A 25,970-nucleotide genomic window follows, 5' to 3' on the forward strand; every position below is an offset into this window, starting at 1 on the left:
GAGTCAAAGGTATGAAGCTTATAATGCTATTGTAATACTGTTTGTGTTGTTGTTGTTGTTGTTGTTGTTGGTGGTGATGTTGTTGTCGTTTTTACCTTTTTATGAAGTTTGCAGTCATTTAGAGTGATTCTCAGCAGAAGCAATCCATTTTTCAGATATGTCCCCTGCCACAGTGCTACAGTAATCAAAATAAAAATGATGAGAAAATCAAAGGCATGTTTCAGCTAGTGCCATTATCAGTGTTATATTGTCTATTTGATTTTTACGTTTTAGAGGGTTTTTGACGTTACAGTAATTGCCTGCCACTTTTGTCTTTGCTTTCCCTGTTTCATTCTTGGCTGTGACATTCATTCGGCTAGATAAGGGAAGCCATTACACCGAATGGGTTCTCAGTTATTTTAAAAAAAAACTTGAATATATCATGTTAGTTTTTCAAGAGTAGGCCAGCAGAGGGTATTGTAACCCAAGAATGAAGTCTTTTCAAGAGTTTCCTAAATTAAAAGTACTGTATTGACAGTGGTTGCAGTTCCAAATAGCACCAGCAGGTGACAGCCATTCACTGTTTTCACATGCATTAAGTTACCTGCACATAACCAACAGTGACGTGTACAAAAGAACCTTTTTGTTTTCTTTGACTCTGGCAAACAACGCAAATATATATATATATATATATATATATATATATATATATATATATATATATATATATATATATAAAATAACTGTTTTACAGTTTGAGTCAGTTTAATTACTAATTTTGCATTTTTGTTGTTGTTGTTATAGTAAAATTGATATAAGTAATATAAGCTCTTAATGCTTAACACTTTGAATAAAAAACAGAAAACAGAACCAGCAACAGCTGGAAAGAGAAGGTTTAAAGGAGATTATTTTTAGCCTCAGCTCATCACTACCACCCCCACGCTGACTCGGGAGCTGCGAAGACAAACAAGCGCTGCCCTCGGAAGCGTGTGCCATCAGCCGACTGCTTCAGAGCTACAGGGTGGGAGGACAACACAGCTCTGGGCAGCTTACAGACAAGCAAGACTACAGGGGTCGCTGGGGTCCATTGAGCTGAGGACACCCTGGCCGACCCAATTCCAAAAATGCTCCACCACATATATTCCATTGTTTTGTTTAATTTCTCTAATCTTTCACCACATGTAATTTGCTCAATCTCCACAGGAAAAACTTGAAGTGACTCCACCTCGGCGTATGTTACATGCTACCCCAGGTTGTGTGACTGCACGCAGTTAAGGCTAAGCAACTGCCCAGTACCCCCTCGGTGCCTGAGAGCCTCAGTGCCTCAGGGCTTTGGAGTCCTGTGTGCTTAAATGCTCAATACCTCTGTGCCCCTGGTGCCCTCAGTTGCAAGTGCCCTTCAGTGCTTCGGTACCCTTGGTGCTTCGGTGCCCCAGCAAGTCGAAACTTCCATGATAAACCCTCTCCAGCTCTCGGCCCACAAACGAGAAGTAGCTTCATTACTTCTCAAACAAGCCATCCACCTTGTTAAACCCACCTCCCAAGACGAGGGGTTCTGAGGTATTTTTTGGTGCCAAAGAAGGATGCCGACTTTCGCTCCATCCTAGACCTGAGACACCTCAACGGGTTCTTGAGGGAGAGGCGGTTCCAAATGGTCACACACCATCACATTGCAAGTCTGTCTGGCCGTGTGACTGACTCACTACTGTGGACTTAAAGGATGCATATTTTCACGTCCCTATTCATCCTGCTTCGCTTTTCAGGGAAGTGACTTTGAGTTTTCTGTGCTACCATTCAGCCTCTCCTTAGCCCCCCGCACATTCTGAAAGTGCGTAGATGCCATCCTGGCCCCCCGGCTGCAAGGGATTAGGGTGTTGAATTACCTGGACGACTGGTTGATCTGTTCCCAGTCACAGGAAGGAGCAGTGGCCTACACAGTGATAGCAGCTGAGCATCTGTCGAGGTTCGGTCTCACCCTCAATGATGCCAAAAGCCAATTAATTCCAGTGCAAACTACAGTTTACCTGGGACTCCGGCTGGACTCCCTCACAATGTGGGCCTACCTGCCAGATGACAGAGTGACCACTATTCAGAACTGTCTATCTGTTGCTGAATTTGTATAAACTATTTGGAATGAGGAGTGGTGTACAATAAACTGCAATACAACCAACATCTACCAGTGACATCATCAGTGATGTAGTGTTTTGCATTATGCCATCAGTCCACTGTTGATGTCATCAATTTCTCCTTTTACAGATCACAAAGCTACTGATGTAATAAAGAGGAGCAGGCCATAAAAATAAATGACCTGCTATGATTTTCAACAGATTTCTTCCAGTATTGAAGACAAGAGCTTTGCTATATCCTGTTTAATAATAATGGCTAACTGTTGTATGTGCTGTGGAGGGAAAGGAACAGCAGGAGAGGAAGGTACTAGAGACAGTGTCGAGAGAGGGAGAGAGAGGAAGCGAGGCAGAGGAAGTGGACTCAGAGTGAGCAACAAAGACGGGGACAGGAACCACAGAGATAAAGAGACAAAAGAGAAGAAAGAAAAGAAAAAAAAGGAGCGATGGATGAAAGAAAAGATAATACAAAGAAATGGAAGAATAGAACCCAGGAAGAGGCTGGAGGAGAAACTAATACTAGAAGATGTGAAGATGGAGGATCTGGAGATGGAAGAGGAGATAAAGAAAGAAAAAGACAAGATAAGCGAGAATGAAGAGGATAACATTGTGAAGAACCAGCCATCTGTAAAAGGTAAGGAGCAGGAGGAGTGGGTGCAGAACTGAGGCCTGGAAAACAGAAGCCACAGCAACCACCAGGAGGCCAGACCCTCTGTGCCCAGAACCAATCTCTTAGTGCATAAAACATGTGGTTGTTTTATTCTATTGCTACTGCCATTAACCTGCTAATACTTGGAATAAAAAAGGTAACCTTTCCAATCACTACAACAACTAAACAGTCACTGCAACACTTAATATTCATGATACAGAACTTGAAAAAAAAGTCGACAATGTTTCTTAGAAATGCATTGTTTGTCAAAACAGATTCTTCTGTTTTGTACATGTGGTTCAAATTTTCAAAATCACCTCTCAAGACAGCGCATTAGTAGGAAGTTAAATGTAGATTTATTTGTAAAACTGTTTTTTTGGGGGTTTTTTTATGTTCCCAAAAGTTTCTCAGACAGCGTATTTTTAAGATTTATAGAAACTCTACACCATATATGAGGCCTAGTTAAGCGAAATTAGTTTTTAAGTGTACAAGGCCACATTCTGAATTCTAATAAACAACGAGGCCTGCCATTCCTTTATAGAGAGACACCCTGAAATGTGTTCTGTTTACTTTCTTATGTTTATATTCTTCTTTCTTGTGTACCTCAGTGCAGGACTCTGGGAGAGGAGGCAGGGTACAAGGGGGCGACCCACAGCTCTGGAGCCCTCTGGAGCAGCCCGAGAAGGAACAATCTCTTGTAATTATTTGTGAAGACAAAACCAAACCAAACAAACAAAATGATTCTTCCATCAATATTAATAAATCACTTTGAGAAAACATAATGAATTGGCTATTCTTTTATGTGTATTCTTTCTCTGTATGTTAATTCCCCAAAATTGCTTGTGTTTTGAAATGCAGGTGATATGATTGGATAGCTGTGTTATACTGCACACTGAGCTAAAAAATAAAGTGTTATGATATTGTGGTGTGCCAGGATTGTCAACTTCAAAAGATACATAACCTAATTAATCTGTTCACCTTAAAATAGAAGTGGGGGTAAAATTCGATCTGGTAAACTCATCAACAAAGTCATAATGTTTGACTGTCTTAGGTTAAAACACCTAAAGATAGCCTGCATTGTTTATAATGGATTTATTATTTATTAATGCCCAAGATTGCCTACTCCTACTCCCACTGTAACACCACCATAGCAATTCAACTGATGTTCATTGATCTCTACTGTCTCTAATAGGAATGAATAAGCTAAAATGTAGGATCAAAACATATTCGTACTATGATGGTAAATCTGCCCCAAACAGTATCAGAAAAGATTTATCCCATGCCACATTCAAGACTTGGGTATGATGTTAGATCGAATAGCAACCAATGTGGTGGTACTGTGCACGTCATTCATTTTAGACTGCCAACAAAGTTAAAAACATATATTCCTTTCAATCTGCAACAAACCACTGTGTTTCACCTCATCAGTGAGTCATATAGATAAATCAATCAGCCTGTTTTAATTTACAAGTGTCAAGGATTACAAAAGCTGCAGTGTCCCATAATTGCCATTTCACAGTAAATTAAAATGAATTAGTTTCTGTTTACTACTGTACATTCTCCACTAGACTTCTACACTCTGCTGTATCGTGACAAGGGTATCTTTAGCTGAAGGCACAAAAACCCAATATTACTCTTTGACACAACCAGGAACACTTGCACACGGGTTCTACTTCTGAAAAGCACGGGTCTGTAAGACGGGAATGTTTCCTACGACAGCCAAAAATGAAAAGTTTTACCATGGAAGTTGTTTGACCTTAAATGGAATAACCATCAGGTGCATTTGTAGAAATTAACTTGTCAATGGCCACATTCCTATTGTTTCCATGTACAACACATCCTATGTAGGCCCGCTTGTGAATTTTCCTACTTATTGTATTGTATTGTATTGTATTTATTTATTTATTTGTCAGACGCCTTTATACTTTGCATCAATTTGTAATCTCAGCACCATTTTTAACCAATATCATATATTTTTATTATGTATCATAACTCATAACCCTAAACAGCATACTGAAGACTCAAGTTTAAATGCAATCTATAGCATGCAATATATGTATCTGAACATGAAGTTATTTTGAGATATCTTTAAATGATTTAGAGATATCTCTAAATGAACAGGAATTAATGATTTAGAGATATCTCTAAATGAACAGGAATTAATGATTTAGAGATATCTCTAAATGAACAGGAAGTCATTTCGAGATATCTTAAATTGAATTTCAGATATCTAAAAAAACATTTAACGATATCTCAAACACATTTTGAGATATCGGAAATTATTTAAAGATATATGAAAATGCATTTTAGATACTTCATTTAAAGCTCCTTCTAACGGTATCTTAAAATATGTAGAGATATCTGGAAATGATTTAGAGATATCTTAAAATATTTTTAGATACAGTATCTATACATTCATTTGAAACATCTCTAAATAATCATTTGGCTTGCCATACGCCTTGCATAAATAGAATGTTAATGCAAGATATACCAAACCAAACCAATATGAAATGTTAAAAATGACACGTTATGAATAATGCATTCTGTATACCTGTAGTGTATGTGGTAGCAGTTTCAGTTCAAGGTAATCTGAGAAGCCAAGCCAGTTCTATCGCTCTTATTATCCACCGTATGCAAACCCAGCCGGCAAATCGCGTGTGTAGGAAGTGATGCAGCCAATAATTTGATTGATATGTCACAGTCCTAATCAGAACACAGAAATATGAGAGCCCTCAAATAAAACAACCAATAGGATTTCAATGGGCGTGTAGTCCAGGGATTGTGAGTGGATCGAGATGTTGTGAATGAGTCATTGCTCAGAGTATAGGACAGGGGGGTTGTTGAGGTTGCGTTTTATTTGTCTTTATTTTAGAATTAAAATTGTTCAAGTAATTACCGCTACGAGATTAAAACATGTTACAATTCAGGTCTTCGGCAGTGTTAAATGAGTTGTTTCAGTCTAGCCTAAAGCGCCCTTTGCCAGGTATTGTTAAAAATAAAAAGTTAGCGGTCTCCTACTGCTTTACTACTGCCTGCCCCGATGTCAAAAAAGTGGTGTCAAAATTCAAGTACCACCACGCTGGGAGGTACCGACCATTTCTTCAGCCGTTAGCCTGGGTCAGATCCTTGGGGACAGGATGCATGAGTTTCTGCACCAAGTCAGAAGATGTGATATCTGCTAATCAACAGCAAAAGCTTGATAATATTAGCAGCAAAGAGGCAGCTTCAGAAAAGTGAGTATTAAACGAGGGAAAATAAGTCTTTGCTTAACACGGTGAAGGGAAATACTTTACAAATGTTAAATTATGTAGTTTAAAAAAAAAAAAAAATCCGTATGTGACAATGTGACACAGTTACATTGTAGATTTATACAACCTAAAACGTAGTTCATTATTTTTAAAACTAAAAAAAAAAAAAAAAAAAAAAAAAAGCTGTAAAAATGTCTGTAAAGATTTTGGGGTTAAATGTATCGGATTTTACATTTCTTTGGTTGGGCGAAGATGCACAGGTGCAGGTGTGCCTTTTAGCCGGGTAATAATTAAAGAATCAGCTGAAGGTAAGGTAAAACGTGAAATGGCACAGTTATGAGGAAATAGATGGTTGTGTTGCGTGTGTGGAGAAATACTGTATTTGCATTGCCACACGTGCTTTCACCGAGGTCAAGGGGAGTGGTGCAGGCCTATCTTTTTCTTGCACAGCAGAGTCACACGATGACACTGAGGAATATGACTGTCTTTGGTAACCTCACACCGGCAACAAATATGCTGTTCTGGTATTTGTGAGAAAATAATAATACAATGAATGTTTAAGACTATTTTTTGATCATTTAAAACTGTATTTTTACACACACAAAAAAAAAAATTGTTGAAAGATAGTAGGTTATCATTTAAGGTGTGTACATGTAAACAAAAGCGTCGTGCCTCATTCCAGTCAGAGCGGTAAAGTTAACTGCCATTGACAGCCCTGTAAATATTACTTGTCAGTTTGTTTGAATGAGCTTATTGCCAATATCAATTAAATGCGACTGCTGTACAACACGAATAAAGGAATAAATAATTTGCTAAAGAGTAAAGATTTTTACAAAAACGGATCGTTCACAAATCTGATTTTATGGAGCTTTTACAAACTGAGCATTCTAGAATAATCCAGAAGTCCATATGTTCTTCCTGACACATTCCCAGACACAAGCATATTGAAGAGGTTTCTAGTGAAACTCCAACTTTCTATTTACTGTTTTCAGGTGTAGGAGGCTGATCTAATACTCTTAAAGGCACAAGGCTGAAGCGAACACAATGACTTTTAAAAAATAAGTTTTTCACATGCTAAATGAAGCTTGAAAATGCCCAGGTCACTTACTACTGTATTGTTTTTCCTTGCTGTAATATACATAGCGTTTCTTAATATTATTAACATATATTTTACGAATTTTTAAATCATACCCCTGTATTTATAAAATAAGGATTCAATTAGTCAGGTTTTTGATTTATTCATCTGCAAAGGTCCTTTGTACTTTAATTTAGTCCTAATGCAAAAACCGGAAATACGGCTGGAAGGTCATGCAAAACAATAGGTGTTCAATTTGAATGACTTTATTGATGTGCATAATATTTGGTAGTATAAATAGTGAGGTTTAGCTTTGTCCTCAATATGGCAAGGTTAAATGGGGAATGTTTGTGTATTGTATGGAATGCAGAATTTCCATTACGTTTGACCCTAAGATTTAGGAAGAGAAAGTGTTCAGTCACCCAAAGAGTGAACGAGAAGACACACTTAAACCGTAAGAGACAGTGGTAAACTACTAAAATATTTATACTGTATTAATGTTTTATAAATCAACTTAAAACAAAAAAAAGCATGTACTGTATAGGCCTAAATTCTGTTAACATCCACAATGTTGCCTCCTCTTTATAAAATAGTAAGTGCTTGTCATGGATTTGTTTGGTCAGTTTTCTATGAACAAGATTGCGCGGTTTCAAAACATACATCTCAGTAGGTGCTGTAACATGGTGTTTTGAGATCAACCAACTTGACTATGTTTTGAACCTGTTTGTATTTTTATTAATTAATGTATTTACTAAAGATTATATCTGTTGTATGATTGTCTGGTGCTCCACTGCTTCAGTTTATGTGCTGTTTCCTATGGCTTAAAATCTGCATTATTCCTGTTGAAAAAGAACTGCTCCAATTAAAACTGATGCAGTATCTATAGAAGTCATCTGTACATATCTGTTAGAAAATATTGCTTTCAGGTTCTAGAAGAGTACAGCAGCAAAGTCAGAGAGCACACTTTCTGGTTTGGTTTCAGGAACGCATGGGTCTAGCTAGAAAAAGTATGCAAGCTGACTGACTTAAGTTTCACAATTGCTAACCAAAACCGAGGAGATAACACATTACATACCGGTACATGTGCTTTTTGCCCCTCTATGTTAAAGAAAGCTGTATCTTCGGGAATTCAAACATTCCATGGACACTCCTACAACAAACTAATTTTTTATAATGGTTATTACAGCCTTTGTGGGGGATTCAATACTGTACATGCATTTTCTTTATTATTATTATATTTTTTTACATAGAAGTGATAAGCATTGGTTTAGCAAGCTCTAAATCCCAACACAGTGGCTTATCGCTGCTGCTACTGTAAGCCGTGTATCGTGATGTCATGCAGGCATAAACGATATCAAGCAGCTTTGGTCAAGTACTGAGAGATTTGCATTCTTAAGCACCTTGTACAAATTGATCAGTAGTTGTGAAATATCTTTGGTACTGTGCTTCCATTTGGTAATGCAGAGCTACTGCCCTCTCTGTGTCTTTGGTACAAATATTAGAAACCTACGAAACAATAAAACCTTTTGCTTTAGTATAGTGGAACACAGTGTTTTTGATTTGAGCCAAGCCATTCATGCTGTACATGTTCCATTGAATAGTGATATCTTACTGTCAGTACTAGGGTCAATCCAGAATAAGCCACTAGATATTGTACATGCTGTTATATTTTTCTGTGTCATTCCAGTACTCGTCAGCGATGCATCCTGTGCTTTTGTTTAAATTCTAGATAGTTGTTTTGTTTTTTGTGATTGATTGCTGTAATTGTCACAATCAGCTCACCTACAATAGGACTATATTGGTTCCAATAAGTACCCAGTATTAGAATAGCCTATATCAACATTTGTAGGATTTATTTTATGCCTGAAAGTGATGTTTTCACATTGAATCACATAAAGTCAGAAAAAAACAACATATGAATCCAAATTAACATGTATTTATACTAGAGTAATACAAAAATGACTACAAAAGATTTAGAAGTGAGTAGTTTTTCGAGACTTATGATTATACTGTAAATACTTAATTTAATTAGAAAATAACACTTATTATCCAGGAACAAAAAAAAATAAGAAAATTGTTACACAGTGATATTCAACGTGTTATACAGTTTATACAAAATTAGCTACAGTAGGACAGGTAGAACATTGTAATAAATTAGTCTACATTATCATTTGATGAAATATTTAACAGTTGTTGTCATGGTGATGTGATACAGTAATAAATTCCAGCATAATTAAAAAAGTGTCTCCTTAACTGTTAAGTTTCTACTGGACTATAAATAGACCAATAAATGTCTTTTATTTATTTATTTTTATTATTTACTGTATACATAAAAATCAGTCATGCTTTACCAAACAGGGAATATTTACTTTCCACTAAGGTTAACTGATACAAGATAAGGGCTTACACAAATAGTCTGGTTACAATTCCTCAGAGAAAGAGTATGGATACATAGTATAATACAGTGTAGGCCTAGTAGAGACAGAATATAGTACAGTATAAAGTCTCACATTTCCCTCCTGTCTTAATTGACGCTATAAAAGCAGTCTTAAACCCCTTTCACACTGGCACTCCTACCCGGGTTCTGGCTACCCGGGTCACGATCCCGTGTAGTGTGAAGTCACGTCCCAGTGGCCCACCTCAGGATGTGGGTCGACACGCATTGACCAGGGTTGAGTGAGACAAAATGTGTTCGTAAGCCGACAAAATAACAAACAGTTACACCTGCGCGTAGGTTTCACTTCCACAAGGAACTATTCTGTTTAGCCATATTAATGTTGCTTGAGACACATCATGAGCCAGATTGCATTAGGGATGAAGAAACATTTGCTCTAATCAAAGTTTGGCCCGACTGTTCAATTCAGAGAAGCTTGGATGTAATCGTCCTTAACAAGCTGCTTCGGGGGCATTGATATGTGCATTGTGCACTTGCATCTGTCACCCAGCTCAACCCTGCTTTTTTAAAAGCAGTGTGAAATTACGTAGTCGACCTGAATGATACCAGGTCCTGACCTGGGTAGAGCATACCAGTGTGAAAGGGGATTTAGTGGGCGGGTAAATACCGTATAGGTACCAGGGTTGTCCCCAGGAATTCTCTACAGCTGGGCAGCAGAACATTTAAGCTGTGTGCACTTTTAACGCAAAAATAAACTTGCCTTTCCTTAAATATATAATACGACAAAGAATTTGAATCCTGTGTTGTATTTCATTGACTATATCTGGTCGTTCTTTTTTGTGTTCTACATTTTTCTTTATTATGATAAATTACCATGATTATCTTGGCACCCTACGATTTGACTGGGGAAAGATAGCATAGGTTTATTGCAGTTAACAAAAAAAAAACCCAAAAAACTGTAACCTCTTTCCTTCCTTTTTTAGCTTAATTATTGAGTTTATTGCTTCATTTAAATTATTTTCTTTAAGTATTCAGTGCATTTTGTTAATGCATATCTATTTTTGTTTTTTGCTATTCGATATTTTTGGAATGCAATTTTTTTTTACAAAACAGTACTCGCAAACATTTGGTCACCATCATAACTGTTGCATGAAACCAGAGTAATAATCCAGCACCTCTACAGTTAAGCAATTGTATATCAGCTAACAAGTGTTCAGCTGATATCCCATCATGCCTTTTTCTTAAAGGCATACAGCCTCTATACATGGACCTCCCCCCTGCCCCGCAAATGATATAGTCTGCTAGATGTGCAATCAGTCCTTTTTGTTAAAGACACAGTAGCATTTGCAAGACGGGTAGATCAGGTTTTTATCTGAACAGGCCTGGGGAGAACCCTGGGTACATTTGGAAGAAGTGAGGTTGATTTTTTTTCTCTTTTTTTCTACAGGTTAACTGATTTTAAATGTTCTTAAATGAATGTCACATTATATGTTCCTCTAGAAACTGCTCCCCTGCATGTACTATTGGTACTGCCCATTGCCATGGATACTATAGTTAGAAGCTTGTTGCCATTGCTCCTGCAGAGGAACACACGCACACACAGAGCATCAAAGGGAGCTGCTGTAAGCCACTAGCTGAATGGCAATAGATGTGCTGTCACACTGCTGTTCTGTTGTCAAACGATGGATGCCCTTGACAACAATGCTAGATGCATTTCAAGATTATTGGTATTTAATTACAGTAATATGTTGCATATCCAATGCTGTGGAACCAGAGTAAGGGCGGCTATGTAAAAAGGCAGATGAATGATTCCTGTTTTAAATACCATTATGCACAGCTGTAACAATTACTATATTCACACAATTATTGTTTTGAGATTCAGCTTTTATTAGGGAGCTCTCATAAATCCCTTGTTTAGAAAGATACAGGGTATTAATGCTGTGACAAGGTATCTGTCTACCGTGTGGATGTGTGCATTCACTGCTAAATGACAGGCAGGAGATCGAGATGGAGGTTGAAGTTGATATGTCCGCAGGTTGAAGTTGACACAACCAGCTATGGTAGCGCATGGATCACGTACAACAAGCTGTACGAAAACTTTGGTAGGATCTACAATATCTGAACTAGTCTTCTCTTTTCAGTAATAAACTAATATTGCTGTTGAGGTTGATCATGGCGGATAAACAGCTAGGGAGGACGTGTGACGTGCATACTTTTCTGCTTAACTACAGACGGGATGTAATAGATTTATTTAATCCCATAGATGTCCTAGGTTAACCTTTCAGAGAGTTATGTTTAGATAATGACATCAGTTAATTGCAACAGAAATTGATGTTTGTTTTGACCATATTCCTACGCCAGCTGGTGCCTGCCCTTTTTTCCTGTGTTAATCATTCTGGTGATTTTTGTGTTCTGTAAACACACACTGTATACACAGCTAATTGGGCTGTTTGGCACTTAGACACTGATGTAAGAAAAATGTTCAGAAACTGCTACGGTCAGTAAAAATCCTTTAGTTGCACTTTTTCACCTAGCAAGCATAGGCCTTTGAGCAGATTTATTTTTTATTTATCTCATCAATTTAAAAAAAAAACGAAAATATATATATATATCAGTTTATTTGTGTAGTGGAGATTATTTTAAAAGCTAGACGCATGTTACTTCCAGTCTACAAAGCAGACAGTGATAGAGGTTTGCTCTGCTCTATAAAACAGTAACAGTCGACTTATTGATTCTGGTTCAGTACACGTGAAACGAATCAGTAGTGGAAACAGTGAAGGTACAGTAAGCACATGGGAGTCAAAATCACAAGACATGAGCCTCGCAGTTAAAGCTGTTACATAATGGGGAGAAAAACATGGAGCAGATTTAATTTTTTTTGTAAATGATTCATTACTTCTTTTTAAGGGTGTAACGAAGGGTACATTTTGACCTTCGAAGGTTCGGAACACATTACCGAAGGAAGATTTGAATCTTTAATGGTACTAATTTGCATAATTTACTGGTGACATCACCATAGCTACTAGTTTATATCTGATTACAAATACTATTATTTTATAGTTAATCCATAAAAATGGACATGTAGTTTTAAAAATATGTTATATAGAGCAGTAATGATGTTTTTATAATTTATATAAAAATACACATTGTTTAAGTACATGTAACTGATGCTGCTTGCGATTTTATATACAGTAAGCTACCTCTGGATAACATGAGCTGGAGTGGAGGGGGCTCAGTTTTTGATGTTAGAATTATTGGTGTTAGCGTATATTTTGAATGTTTCATGCTTATTCTATCATAACACTTCTCTTACTATGTCTTGTACACTAGGTATATATTTTCCTGAAGCAATACAGCCGCTACAGGTACCCCACCCTAATGCTTTTGGCATAATATACCCTGCTCCAGTGCACATTTGGTAGTGAATTTTAATACAACGACCTTTGTTTTTAAGTAATATGCATTTAACAGTAGTGAAACAAACAAAAGGAATGGATTCTATTTGTTCATCTTTGACATTTCATCTTGGGCCATGTCACTCTGCATAGCTTAGTTAATTGTGTACTGCACAAAATAAAATCTTGTGGTGGACACTGCCCTATCCCTTTTCTGCCATTCTGGAAATTTAAAATCAGGTTATATTTTGAGCACATTTACTAAAGCGAGGTAACTTTATCTTTTGAAGATCATAAAAAAATCCAGTTGAAGGACCATGGGAAGAAAATTCCAAGCAATTCAGAATTAATTTTAATGCAGTTGTTTGCATGGATTCTTTTGTGTTTTTCGCTTTTCTGTATGTACATTGCTGTGCCAGCAGAACTGATAGAGTGCCTGGATGTATTACAGTAATGTTATGTTCTTACATTAAGTTTCAAGAAAAACATCACTTAACCTAAAGCGACAAAACCTGATGTGCACTTTTTTGTTCTTTCTAAAAGCTAATGTAAATGCCCCTGTTTTTACATTTGGTCTGTTTGCAGTGGTTATAATCCGTGAATAATCTGAATGTTTACGCACCTTACGCAGCTGTTAATAAAGTTGTTTTTTTTTTTTTTTTTAGTGTTCATCTGCTGGGATGAGGTGTCGGTATAATAATTTACTTTTGACTAAAAAAGAAGAAAAAAAACCCGACTGCGGTGCTTTCTGTGTGACTACAGACTTATTTTAACATTGCAACTTCCATCCAGCAGACCTATTGCATGTTCATTGTATTTGGGTTTTAATTCTGCTAATTGACCTTATGGGATGTATTTAATGCTACATACCATTTTATATACCGGTTGTGTGTGGTTAAATAAAAAAGAGAATGGATCTGTGAAAACCGAAGTCGGAATAAACTTAAAAACATAACGTTTTTGTTGATGTTTGGTCTTGTGGATCTGTTTTTAGCAATTGTCATTAGACCACATCTTCTCCATTAGCCCCTACTGTCATCAAGAGTGATCAGCATTCATATGTCAGATGTTTGCACCCTAGACCACAACAGGTGGGTTTAGAGGATTGTTAATTGGGTTTAGAGGATTGTTAATTGGCACTGATACATATTTTGTTGTACAATTTTTAAAAGCAAAAATAAGTGTGTGGGCTGAATTAAATGTATTTTAACATACACTTATTTATTAGTACACTAATGGTCTGGATGTTGTATTTTGTTGTAGTAACACTAGTTCAGCTTTTTTTTTTATTTTTAAACTGCACCTGTAATGCTGTTTATGGGGTCAGTGGATCAAGTGATATTATTAACTTCTGTTTACATTGGAAGGATCGGAATAGAGAGAACCTTAGTACAGAAAATGACATCTCTTGAGTAGATCTTTTTCCCTAACCAGTAGAATATACCAAAATCTTAATGGAAAGAAGCATTCTGTTGATCCAGTGGTTCTCAAACTTTCAGGACCGCACCCCTTGTCCTCTGGTCTGTGGTACTTGACAAAATCCAACATGACACTGTTTTTTCTGTATGTCACTGCTGCTGTTTTTTTTTCTCTCTTTTGCTACCAATCCATTGTAATAAGAGCAAACTTAACACGGCAAATAAGTTTACCTATTGTGTCCAGCACTTATTATGTGGTGTGCACATTAATAAGCTGATCAATTAAATACATCACCAGCAGCAGACTTTATCCAATAATATACATGCTTAAAAGTCACCAGTCAGATGCACAACGCCATCTCAAAGCTGTGACGTGCCAGGTAGGTGTAAGCAGTTAGATTTGATTTAATTTAAAAGTTTAGGATGTGTGCAGTACTTTTTTTTTTTTTTTTTTTTTTTTTTTTTTTTCCCTTCTCATGGCCCCTCCTTCATACACTGACCTTCATAAACCCTCAGAGGAACAGCTGTGTCTCATGGTAGTAATTCAAGATGTCCTCTAGGACTTGCATGCTAAGTGACGTTTCCTGCATTCAGAAGAGGTGTTTTCTATTTTTATTTATTTTAGTCTTTAAACTGAGAGAAGATTGCCATCTACATCCATCCAAAAAATATGTAGGCAAAATAAACTCTATTTAAAATGACAACTTTTCAACATTATACACAAGAGTCATTTTATAAATTTAACACATCAATTTATGTGCACATTTGTGGACCCAGAGCCTGAAGAGCATGTAGAAATTGATGTTCCTGTTTTATTTATCATACATCCCTGGATATTATGAATTTTTGCTTTTCAATATAACTTCTCAGTATAACTTTTCTATTATTATTATTAATGTTATTTTAATAAATTGCTATATTTAACTATATATTCGTGTTGCAATCCCTATGTTTCATGACATTAATCTGGATACGTTTACACAAATAATAATTACACAGTACTAGCAGTGACTTGTGCCACTCATGGATTTGGGCCTGGCGAGTTTCCGATTAGCAGCACAAAAGGACACGCTGACAAGCCACGGGGGGGGGGGGTTTGATTAGCAAACCATTATGATTCATGCATTACTGTGCTGCAGTTTTGTATCGCTGCAGTATCTGAATGTTATGAAAGCTTGCACTTATTTTACGCATTTATATTCCCCTACTTTATACAATATCTAAATACATAAATTATTTCCTGTATGCACATAATCATGCAGGTACAATGCATGGTTTTAGATGCAAAATAAAATTTAGCAAATTTAATTAGCATTTATTTCTGTTCATTCTGTGCTTATCCAGTTATACTGTAGACTACTTCTGCTAAAACAGGCCAATCCAAAGGTCTTTTGTTGTTGCTATATATAGCCTAATCCGGACTACAATTGCTTAGCATATTGACCCATTCCAGGCTTTATCATAATTTTTTCATAATAGAATATCATAATAAAACTTGGAATTGACAGCTCTGTTTGCAATTTAAATCTAATTTCCATATCTGTTTATGTCCGCTTTGATGTTTCATTGAGCCGTTCTTGTTGTTTGGATGAGTTTATGCTTCTGTACAGTAACTGCTGTTTTTATTTTTTCCTCTGTGGCTGTGCACTTTAGCAGATTTCCTAATTCAGCTTCAAGGTGGATTTCCAGGCAGCAATTAATGTGTGTTTCATATTTTCCAGGAGAAGAAAAGCAGGTATTTTGCCCAGCCTAGAGGATCTCCTGTTCTACACAATTGCAGAAGGACAAGAAAGGATCCCTGTTCATAAGTTTATCACTGTGAGTGCTGCTGACAGGTGTAGGTCACTGTGGTTCTGTAGTTGCACACAGGTAACAGGTAATCTCTGCTTGCATCAGGAAGTAGTAACTCAACCCGATACCAGCCATGCCTGTCCTCCGTAAATGAATAGTCTGATACTATCAATTTCCATTTCACTCACTGCTTGGATTCTCTATTTATACATCTTTTTTTGCAAGAAGTTTAAAACAAAATGGAAAAGGAACCATTGTTTACCATGTGGTTCTGTTACTTTGTACTGTGCTGCTCCAATTACTGTAGGACTAATGTAGCTCATGAAACTGTTCCCAACATGTTGTTGAAATTCTTTCATGACAAACTTAATCTAATCAGTTAGCTGTTGTGTAAGATTACAATATGTCTAAAAAATGCTTAGTTTTATTTTTTGATAAAGGGCTCGTAGACTGAAAACATGCTTTGTACTCATCATCAATTATCAATCGTGGTGGTATAGAAAGTGTTCAGCTGTGACATCCACAAAGTTTATATTACTTTAGCAAAAGTGTCTAGTTTATACGGATGCCAGAGAACAAATTCTTAGATAATTGTAGGAGTACAGACCCTTAATAAACTAAACTATGAATAAAATTGTATGTATCCATAACTTGAAAACACTGTGTGTATGTGTGTGTGTGTGTGTGTGTGTGTGTGTGTGTGTGTGTGTGTGTGTGTGTGTATGTATATATATATATATATATATATATATATATATATATATATATATATATATATATATATATATATATATATATATATATAAATAAACCTTAATTACTTATATTTAAATATTTCAATCTGTACAGGCATTAAAAGCAACAGGATTACGAACTGGAGACCCAAGGCTGAAGGAATGCATGGATATGCTGAGACTGACCCTTCAGAACACTTCTGATGGAGTGATGCTTGACAAAGAGCTCTTTAAAAAGTAAGACAAGTCCACCAGTGTGTGCTTGATTTGCTTAGTTATAAGGATTTATATATAATCAAGAAGTGAGTACCTGAAATGTATTCAGCCCTGCATAAAGTTCAGTATATTGGGCTTTCTCCATGTAAAAGCATTTGAAGCGCCTGAAGTGAAATTACGTAGTACATGTACGTGAGAGCTTACCAGCAAGTGTCAGGGTGCAGCACCTTTTGTGTAAGGATAGTTAGGAAAACAGAATTTGAGTAATGATTGGTGTAAGCAAGCGATACCGTAATCTGAAATGTCAATCATCAAAAAGCAAATATTAAGCGTTTCTTTTGACAGGTGTTTTTAGCATTGTTCTGTGTGGTTTTGAGCAAAGAAACAAAGGCTGTGAAAGACAAGTGAGTTGCTTTATGAAGGATGCTTGTCTCATCCCTTGAAGGTCTGTTCCTTTGGAATATATAACAACACTACGCTCCACTTACACTACTTTTCATGTAACTTGTTTATTTATACTCTTGCTAAGACTCCTGTCAGTAACGAAACACTATCTTGGAAGTGGGTCAAAATGAAGTATTCAGTTTCGGCTTAGTTCTTCTTGCAGTTAGCAGTTGTTCTTTGTCTGGACCTTATCTAGTACTTTAGGTAGCAGGGGTAAATGCTGGCAGATTTAGACATTTAGTTTTTTTGTTAGGTTCCTGTTGTTGCTGTCATGGTATGTGTAATTTGTAGCTAAAGGCTGCTACCCACGAGACGCGATGTGGCAAGCGGAACTGTGCAAAATGAGTAGAACCTGTACTTTTGAGAAGTATCTTTCACGTGACAGATGATGCAGGAGTGGCATCAGGGCGGCACTGGAGCGACGCAAAATAGGATTGAGTCCTATTTTTTCGGTTTGACGCACGTCAGCTAGGGCATTAAGCAATTAGAGAACAGCTTCAGTGCACGTGGCCCAGCAGGTTGAAACAGTATTCAAAATGACAGAGGAAGCAATAATATTTGTTGTTTGGAAAAAATACCCAGAACATTTATAAAGATACTTCTCAACTATAAAGATATAGATTAGAAAGATAATATATGGGAGTCCATTTCGAAGGAACTGGATAAGTCTGGTGTGCATTATTTATTGCCAAATATGTTGAAATACCATCAGAGAAGACATTCATAATTTCCACATCATGTTGATGAATATGTACCAGTCTTAATCATAGTTTTTTCAATAGCAGTTTTGGATAGCTGTATAGATCTAGCAGTTTTCAAACCTGTCACATCACCTCTTTGTCGCTTCTGGTGTGCATGGTCATGTTGCTTCTAAAAGTGTCTCATCACCAATTAAAAAATCGCACTGCGTCTGGTGTGTGGAGACCTTACTACTTTATGTGCTGCTTATGTGGGTCGCCAATGATTGATAAAACAAGATCAGAGTGGGAGCGCTTCGTTGCACATGAGTAAGTCTATACATCTGAAACTGCCAACGCTGCTATCGCTCCGAACCTAATTGGCCATTTTATGCTGCAGTTTAAACAGCATGCATCAGCCAGACAACAAGTACTGCTTATGGAGTGGTGTGCGACTTGCTTGACACAGCAGTATAGATTCATAGATTCTGACATGTAATTTTTGTTGTTGTTGTTGTTGTCGTCATATGACCTTAAATAGAGGGCTCTGGCTTTCTCCAATGTTGGAAATTGCAGGACTTGGCTCAGCGTTGGCTACCAGCCGCGCCATCTGCTTCCTTGCCAGCAGTACATTTCCATATTCCTTGTGAAATGGATATGATTATGTCATGAAAGAGGCTTTAAACCACATTGCAGAAAAACTTATTTACAATTGGCTTTTAATATTGTGACACATGGCTTTTGATGTTGTTGCATATAAAGGAATGTCCTTACATGAAAAATTGAGATTATTTGACTAGCTTTACTATGGGTGGTGTTCCTTCTGACACATCTATCATCCGAGGTTAGTCTTACTGATTTTAATCCTTTCCTTTCTTTGTTCATTTATTACATTCTTTTAAACAATTTGCAAAATGTTCAGTTACTTAATACTTTAACAGATACTCTATTGCAGCATGTTATGTGGTTTCCAATTTCAGAAAATATACCTTCAGGTAAGACTCAGTACTTAGTCATTCTCTTAAATGACAGTTTCTTTATTTAACAACAATAGAACCATTTTGTTGCAGTTACTTGCAAATTTTGTTTAGACTGTTTTTATTTCAACCTAAAGACAAGTATTTCTGTAGCAATCAAAGGTACACCATTGGCAGGGAAAACAGAGGGGCTTTACTATTAAAGTAAAATCAACATGCACACCTATTATGAAAACGCTATAATTTGCAGCTTATGTTGAGCTTCAACTGACAGAAGCATGAACTGCAAATTGAATATATTAATGTCAGTGGTTTTGATGCTTGTCTATGCAAAAAGCCTCCAGCATATTTATTTTTTCCCCTTTTCTCAAAGGACCAAGGCTGTGTGTTTCAAATACTTTTAAGCCTTGCCCTCTGTCAATAGTAGCCATACTGTGTCTAAAATAACAAGACCTTCAAATGCCAGGGAAGATCACTGAGTCAATGGCCAAAATGCAGTTTATTTCCTTGTCTTCTACAAAGTCCACAATAACAACATATTGCAATGGAATGTCCATGCTGCCAAAATAAGCAATGATTTAGTTTCCTGCCTCTCCCACCCTCACACTCCAAACATGGCCCCATATAATTGCACATTATTTCCAGATCTGGCAGAGGGAGAATAGGGAAGCTGATAAGTTGCTGTTAGAGCAGTTCTTCTGTGGTCTGCCACACAATTACCTGTACTTTTTGCAAAACTGCAGGTAGGCCATTTTGGGGGGGAAAAAAAATAAAAAAGCGTAGAGTTGTCACTATAGAACTCTGTGGGTGTTTGGGTTCCAGAGCAGGTTCATCAGTTCTGTCAGTCAGACATTTTAAATGGAGGGTTTGACGGACAGGAGGTTTGGGTTGAGCGTGTTGTTAGGAATGAGGTAAAGGATAGGGTACTGTTTGACTGATTTACCAACCTGACACTATTTGTTTGGCTGCTAAACACATAGCCACAGCCGTTTTGAAAAGTTGACAAAAAGGTATAAATGCAAAATGTAACTGAGTTTTGTCCACAAAGTCCCACTGTTTTCAACCAGGTAAGTGCAAAGGTGTTTTTCATGCTCCTTTGTTACATGTGTTATGTAATAATTGTATTCCTGATTAAAATAAACAACATTGACCTTGCCCTATTGATCACTACACTATTTATATAAATCTATTTCAAGTAACGTCTCTAGTGTGTTTTATTGCCAGTGTACTGCTGTTACTGGGAATGAGACCAAGTTGCATGATAGTTAAATCAGTAAGATATTTGCATATAAAAAATACCACATGGCATTTGTGTTCATTATGGAAACCATTCTTCAGAGTTAAAGTAATATTTCAAACAGTTTTTTTAAATAACCACCAAGTATTAAAATGGTAACATAATACCCTGTTCTGTTTACAAAAAACGCATTCCTTTATATATATCGGAGGGGTGTATTTTTCAGCATCACCTTTTTATTTAATTTTTTTTTTTTTTTTTCAAAATTTGGAATTGCCAATTATTTTTCTTTTTAATTTTTTTTTTTCTCCCCAATTTGAAATGCCCAATTATTTTATTTCAACCTGGCCATCCGCTGCCACCCCTGCACTGACTTGACGAAGAAACAAAAGACGGACACACGTGTCCTCTGAAACATGTGCCATCAGCTGCCTGCTTCTTTTCACTCTGCAGGCCTGTCATGCAGCCACCCCAGAACTACAGCGTCGGAGGACAACGCAGCTCTGGGAAATTTACAGGCAGGCCTGCAGGCGCCCGAACAGAATAAAGGAGTTGCTGGCGCATGGTGAGCGGAGGATACCCTGGCCGAACTAAGCCCTCCCCCACCTGGACGGCGCGCGGTGCGTGGCCAATTGTGCACCGCCACCTGGGAGCTCCGGTCCATAGTCGGCAGTGGAATAGCCTGGACTCGAACCGGCGACCTCCAGGCTGTAGGGCGCATCCTGCACTCGCCCCCTAACATCTGTTTTGATATTTGATATTTGTATTCACACATCATGAGTCATAAATCAGCCAGCTAATGCAACTGCCATAATTTCTCAGTTTCCTTCAGGATTGAGGACAGTTTGGTGCGTCTGACAGATGCTGAAACAATAAAAGTTTCTCATAAAATCGTTCTACCATTTCAGTTTTCATTCACAGTATTGCCTGTGCTTGCAGGTGTGTACAGAGCAACATTGTGCTGCTGACTCAGGCATTCAGGAAGAAGTTTGTCATTCCTGATTTCGTGCCTTTCACTTCACACATCGACGAACTCTATGAGAGTGCAAAAAAGCTGTCTGGAGGGCAGGTAGGTTTCAATGCCAATCACATTTCAGTTGAACTTAAGATGACTTAGAATAAAAACTGCATAGTATACCGTTTCTGGATAAAAGTGGTGTGGCATAAGAAATGTCATTGGGACTGTGAAAATCTGAATCCCCCCCGCCCTTATCTAAATGCTAAATGTTCCGCTCAATGAGTCAAAGAGCATCTGTAAACATGTCAGCGCTCAACTGGAGCGTCTCCTGCCTTGAATAGCATAATGTTATGTTTTTTTTCTGTCGTGGTATCTGACTTTTGCCCCATGCGTTCTCTAACTTCAGCTAGTAAAGTGTTACAGATGAAGAACATCATTGGACAACAAACCTGTCTGCACTTGAAACTTTTTCTATAAAATGACTGAAGAAACCATGCATGCGTTGGCATTTGTAATGTGCTCATATTCTTTTGAATTGTGCCATTTTATTGTAGTTTTTATGGCCATCATTTGAATAAAATACTTTCTGAATTTTGTTTTGCAGGTTGCTGATTATATTCCCCAGCTTGCCAAGTTTAGTCCGGACTTGTGGGCAGTTTCTCTTTGCACAGTGGATGGACAAAGGTAAATGTGTTCTTTTTTTTTTTTTTTTTTTTTTTTTTATTAGGGCAAACTACTTACAAGGGAAAATATATTCATGATGTGTTTAACCAGTTAAAATAAATACATGTTCCTGAAGCTTGCCCATGTACCTTTTATATGCACTCATTTTGTTTGCCAGTTTAGAATATTTTCAAGTGGCAGTTGGTAAAGGGTATTTTAATGCCTGTACATTTTTTTTGTCTTCATGGTTGCAGCCGAAAAGCAGTCATTTGTATTTATTACCATGTTGAGTGTTTCACGAAAACAGTGTTACAGTAATCTTATGTTCCTGGGTAACATTAATGCAGTGAATATCTTTCTTCTGTACAGTACTTTAAAAGCATTGCCTTGTGATTGAAATTGGGTCAGATTTGTTTAATCCAGCAAATGCTAGTGGAAACGCTTTCCCGTTTTAGCCTTTGTGTATTATATTTAATCAGTAATGACTAGGGTTCCTAGTTTTCTGTGATAAAATCTAGAATTCTCAGATAATCTGTGTTTTTCCATTAGTTAAAATATAACGTTAAAGTTAAGTATTCAATGTCAACCCAAGGGACTTTACGACCTGAAAAAAGAAACAAGGACCAGGGGTCACAAATGGAGATTAAATAAAGAGGCATTCAGAACAGAAAATAGGAGGCAGTTTTTACACAGAGAATTGTGGGAGTCTGGAACCAACTCCCCAATAATGCGATTGAAGCTGACACCCTGGGATCCTTCAAGAAGCTGCTTGATGAGATTCAGGGATCAATAAGCTACTAACAACCAAACGAGCAAGATGGGCCGAGGTAGCATCCTCTCATTTGTAAACTTTCTTATGTTCCAATACTGTCCATGTGTAAATAAATAGTTCTGTTATAATACAGAATACGTAAGAAAATGTCACCTTCATTAATGCAGAAGGTCGAATGATAAACTGCTCAGGTTTAGAGCTGTTCTGGTCAGTATGGCTAAGGGAATAGGGTTCCATTTCAGTGACTGTATGATTAAATCTTTGAGCTGCATGGCTGCAGTTACCGTAGTATAATGGCTAACCTTAGTCTAGCCCATTGTATGCATGTAAATTATTAACGGAAGAGGTAGTTGGGAAGGTTACACTAAGTGCATTGTAAAATGTAAAATGATATGAGGTAACTAGCATATTTAACTGAATGGTCAGTTGTATTAAATGTGACATGTGCTGTTGTGACAGAATTATCATGTATATCTTTTCCTAACTCAGGCATTCAGTTGGAGATACGAAGGTCCCGTTTTGCCTGCAGTCTTGTGTGAAGCCTCTAAAGTATGCCATTGCTGTGAATGACCTTGGCACAGAGTATGTACACAGATATGTTGGTAAAGAGCCCAGCGGATTACGATTCAACAAACTGTTCCTGAATGAAGATGGTAGGGATCACAACCAGTAATGCAAATCTTTCATTTCCTGATTGGATTTTAATGGTCTACTACTTAGATTAGCAATTGTAATTAACAAGGAAATATTGCTTTTTGTAGATGTTTTATTGTTTCATAATGATTTTGGTGAATTTAAATTGCCTGCATATGTTTTAGGGCAGTAACGAAGGGTACATTTTGACCTTCGAAGGTTCGGAACACATTACAGAAGGAAGGTTCGAACCTTCAATGGTACTAATTTGCATAATTTGCTGGTGACGTCATCATAGCAACTAGTTTAGTTTATATTTGATAGAAAATCCTATTTTACAGGTAATCCATATACAGTGCCTATAGAAAGTCTATACCCCCTTTCAAAATGTTCACCTTTTGTTGCCTTATAGGTCGGAATTAAAATGCATTAAAATATATGTAATTTTTTTTTTTTTCATTTATCTACACATCCTACCCCACAACTTCCAAGTGAAAAAAATATTCTAGAAATTTGTAGAAAATTAACAATTAAATCTGAAGTAGCTTGGTTAGATAAGAGTCTACCCCCCTTGTAATAGCAATCCTAAATTTAACTTAGGTGTAAACAATCGCCTTCAGAATCAGACACCAAGTTAAGTGGCCTCCACCTGTGTTAAATTGTAGTGATTCACATGATTTCAGGATAATTTCAGCAGTTCTTATAGGTTCCCTCTGCTGGGTAGTGCATTTCTAAGCAAAGAATGAACCATGAGCACCAAGGCGCTTTCAGAAGAACTCTGGGCCAAAGTTGTTGAAAGGCACAGATCAGGGGATGGGTATAAAAAAATATCAAAGGTCTTGAATATTCCTTAGAGCACAGTCAAGACAATTATTAAGAAGTAGAAAGTGTATGGCACCACCAAGACTCTGCCTAGATCAGGCCGTCCCTCCAAACTGGAAGACGAGCAAGAAGGAGACTAATCAGAGAGGCTACCAAGAGGCCAATGGCAACTTTGCAAGAGCTAGAGGCTTTTATGGCCAAGACTGGTCAAAATGCATGTGACAACAATATCCCAAGAAATCCACAAATATGGCCTGTATGGTAGGATGGCAAGAAGGAAGGCATTACTCAAGAAAGCCCACCTTAAATCCCTGTTGAAGTATGTAAAAAAAGCACTCGGGAGATTCTGTGGCCATGTGACAAACAGTTTTGTGGTCTGACGAAACTAAAATGAAACTTTCTGGCTTAAATGCAAAGCGTTGTTTGGCGCAAACCCAACACAGTGCATCACCCAAAGAACACCGTCCCTACTGTGAAGCATGGTGGTGGCAGCATCATGTTATGGGCATGTTTCTCATCGGCAGGGACTGGGGCGCTTGTTAGGATAGAAGGGAAAATGAATGGAGCAAAGTACAAAGAAGTCCTTGAGGAAAACCTGCTACCCTCTTCAAGAAAGCTGAAACTGAGACGGAAGTTCACCTTTCAGCAAGACAACGACCCAAAGCACACAACCAAAGCTATACTGGAGTGGGCAAGGAACAAAAAGTTAAATGTCCTTGAGTGGCCCAGTCAGAGCCCTGACCTAAATCCAATCGAAAAATTCTGGCATGACTTGAAGATTGCTGACCATCAACGCTCCCCAAGGAACTTGACAGAGCTTGAACAGTTTTGTGAAGAAGAATCGTCAAATATTGCCAAATCTAGGTGTGCAAAGTTGGTAGAGACCTATCCCAACAGACTCACAGCTGTAATTGCTGCCAAAGGTGCTTCCACCAAGTATTAACTCAATGGGATGGAGACTTATCCAATTGTGATCTTTCCGTTTTGTATTTTTAATATATCATTTTTCTCAATAAAGACTTTTTTCCCCTTAACAGTGTGGAGTATCTTATGTAGATAAGTAGAAAAAAATCATCATTTAAATGCATGAAACTCTGAGGCACTGGCACAACAAAATGTCAAAAAAGTTCAAGGGGGTGTAGACTTTCTGTAGGCACTGTAAATGGAATAAAACATTTACATGTAGTTTAAAAATGTTCTGTAGAACAGTAAGCCGTGTTTTTATAATTTAAATAACAAAAAAGATTACACATTATTTATGTACACCTAACTGATGCTGCTTGCGATATATATATAATTACGCTTGCATTGCAGCAGCACCTTTTTGCAGCCAATTAAAAGAACTTCATCTGACTTGGGCAAACAAAGCTTTATTTAAGTCACCGTTCCAAGCAGGTTATCAGTCACATTTACTACAACTAAAAATGTAACAATAATAATAATAATAATAATAATAATACATTATTATTATTGTTATTAATATGAACTTATGCTTGTCAAGTGATCCCGGAGATTGGTTGTGCCTCCATGATACATCAAGTCGCTTGAAGTTTACATTCAATTTTTTTTTTTTTTTTTTTGGTCGTCAAGATATTTACAAAAAAATACCAAACAGAGGGGTTTTGAGACATTCTATCAATACAGCTTATGCTATACAACGCTTTGAAACATATTGTACCATAGCACTTCTCTTACACTGTCTTGTACACTAGGTATTCAGTACATATTTTACTGAAGCAATACAACTGCTATTGGTACCCCCCC

The 25,970-nt window shown here is 37.2% G+C and overlaps 2 protein-coding genes across 6 annotated transcripts in view; both read left to right on the forward strand.

Annotated features, from left to right (window-relative positions):
* The first annotated feature begins 2,281 nt into the window (after nt 1–2,281).
* LOC121323050 (DEAD-box ATP-dependent RNA helicase 45-like) lies at nt 2,282–3,523 on the forward strand. The gene is made up of 2 exons (XM_041263773.1): nt 2,282–2,736; nt 3,360–3,523. The coding sequence occupies exons 1-2, from the start codon at nt 2,283–2,285 to the stop codon at nt 3,521–3,523; spliced, it is 618 nt and encodes a 205-aa protein (XP_041119707.1). The 5' UTR covers nt 2,282.
* Nucleotides 3,524–5,548: 2,025 nt separating this feature from the next.
* Nucleotides 5,549–25,970, forward strand: part of LOC121322917 (glutaminase kidney isoform, mitochondrial-like) — a 40,101-nt gene continuing 19,679 nt past the window's right edge. For 2 of the 5 annotated variants that reach the window (XM_041263518.1, XM_041263519.1), the window contains exons 1-6: nt 5,550–5,984; nt 16,004–16,100; nt 16,923–17,044; nt 21,298–21,427; nt 21,921–22,000; nt 23,241–23,404. In XM_041263518.1, the coding sequence (XP_041119452.1) occupies nt 5,665–5,984; nt 16,004–16,100; nt 16,923–17,044; nt 21,298–21,427; nt 21,921–22,000; nt 23,241–23,404 (913 nt within the window). In that variant the 5' untranslated portion in view covers nt 5,550–5,664. Of the gene's footprint in view, nt 5,985–16,003; nt 16,101–16,922; nt 17,045–21,297; nt 21,428–21,920; nt 22,001–23,240; nt 23,405–25,970 lie in introns of all 5 variants that reach the window. The other 3 variants (XM_041263517.1, XM_041263515.1, XM_041263516.1) reach the window with 3 other exon arrangements.

The sequence above is a fragment of the Polyodon spathula genome, chromosome 11 (genome assembly GCF_017654505.1).
Source record: "Polyodon spathula isolate WHYD16114869_AA chromosome 11, ASM1765450v1, whole genome shotgun sequence".
Classification (NCBI taxonomy): Eukaryota; Metazoa; Chordata; class Actinopteri; order Acipenseriformes; family Polyodontidae; genus Polyodon; species Polyodon spathula.

Bases quoted from the DNA above. Each gene is read 5' to 3' on its own strand.
- LOC121323050 (XM_041263773.1), top strand. From the start codon at position 2,283: ATGACCTGCTATGATTTTCAACAGATTTCTTCCAGTATTGAAGACAAG. The intron at 2,737-3,359 runs GTAAGGAGCAGG...TGTGTACCTCAG, and splicing joins GAACCAGCCATCTGTAAAAG to TGCAGGACTCTGGGAGAGGA.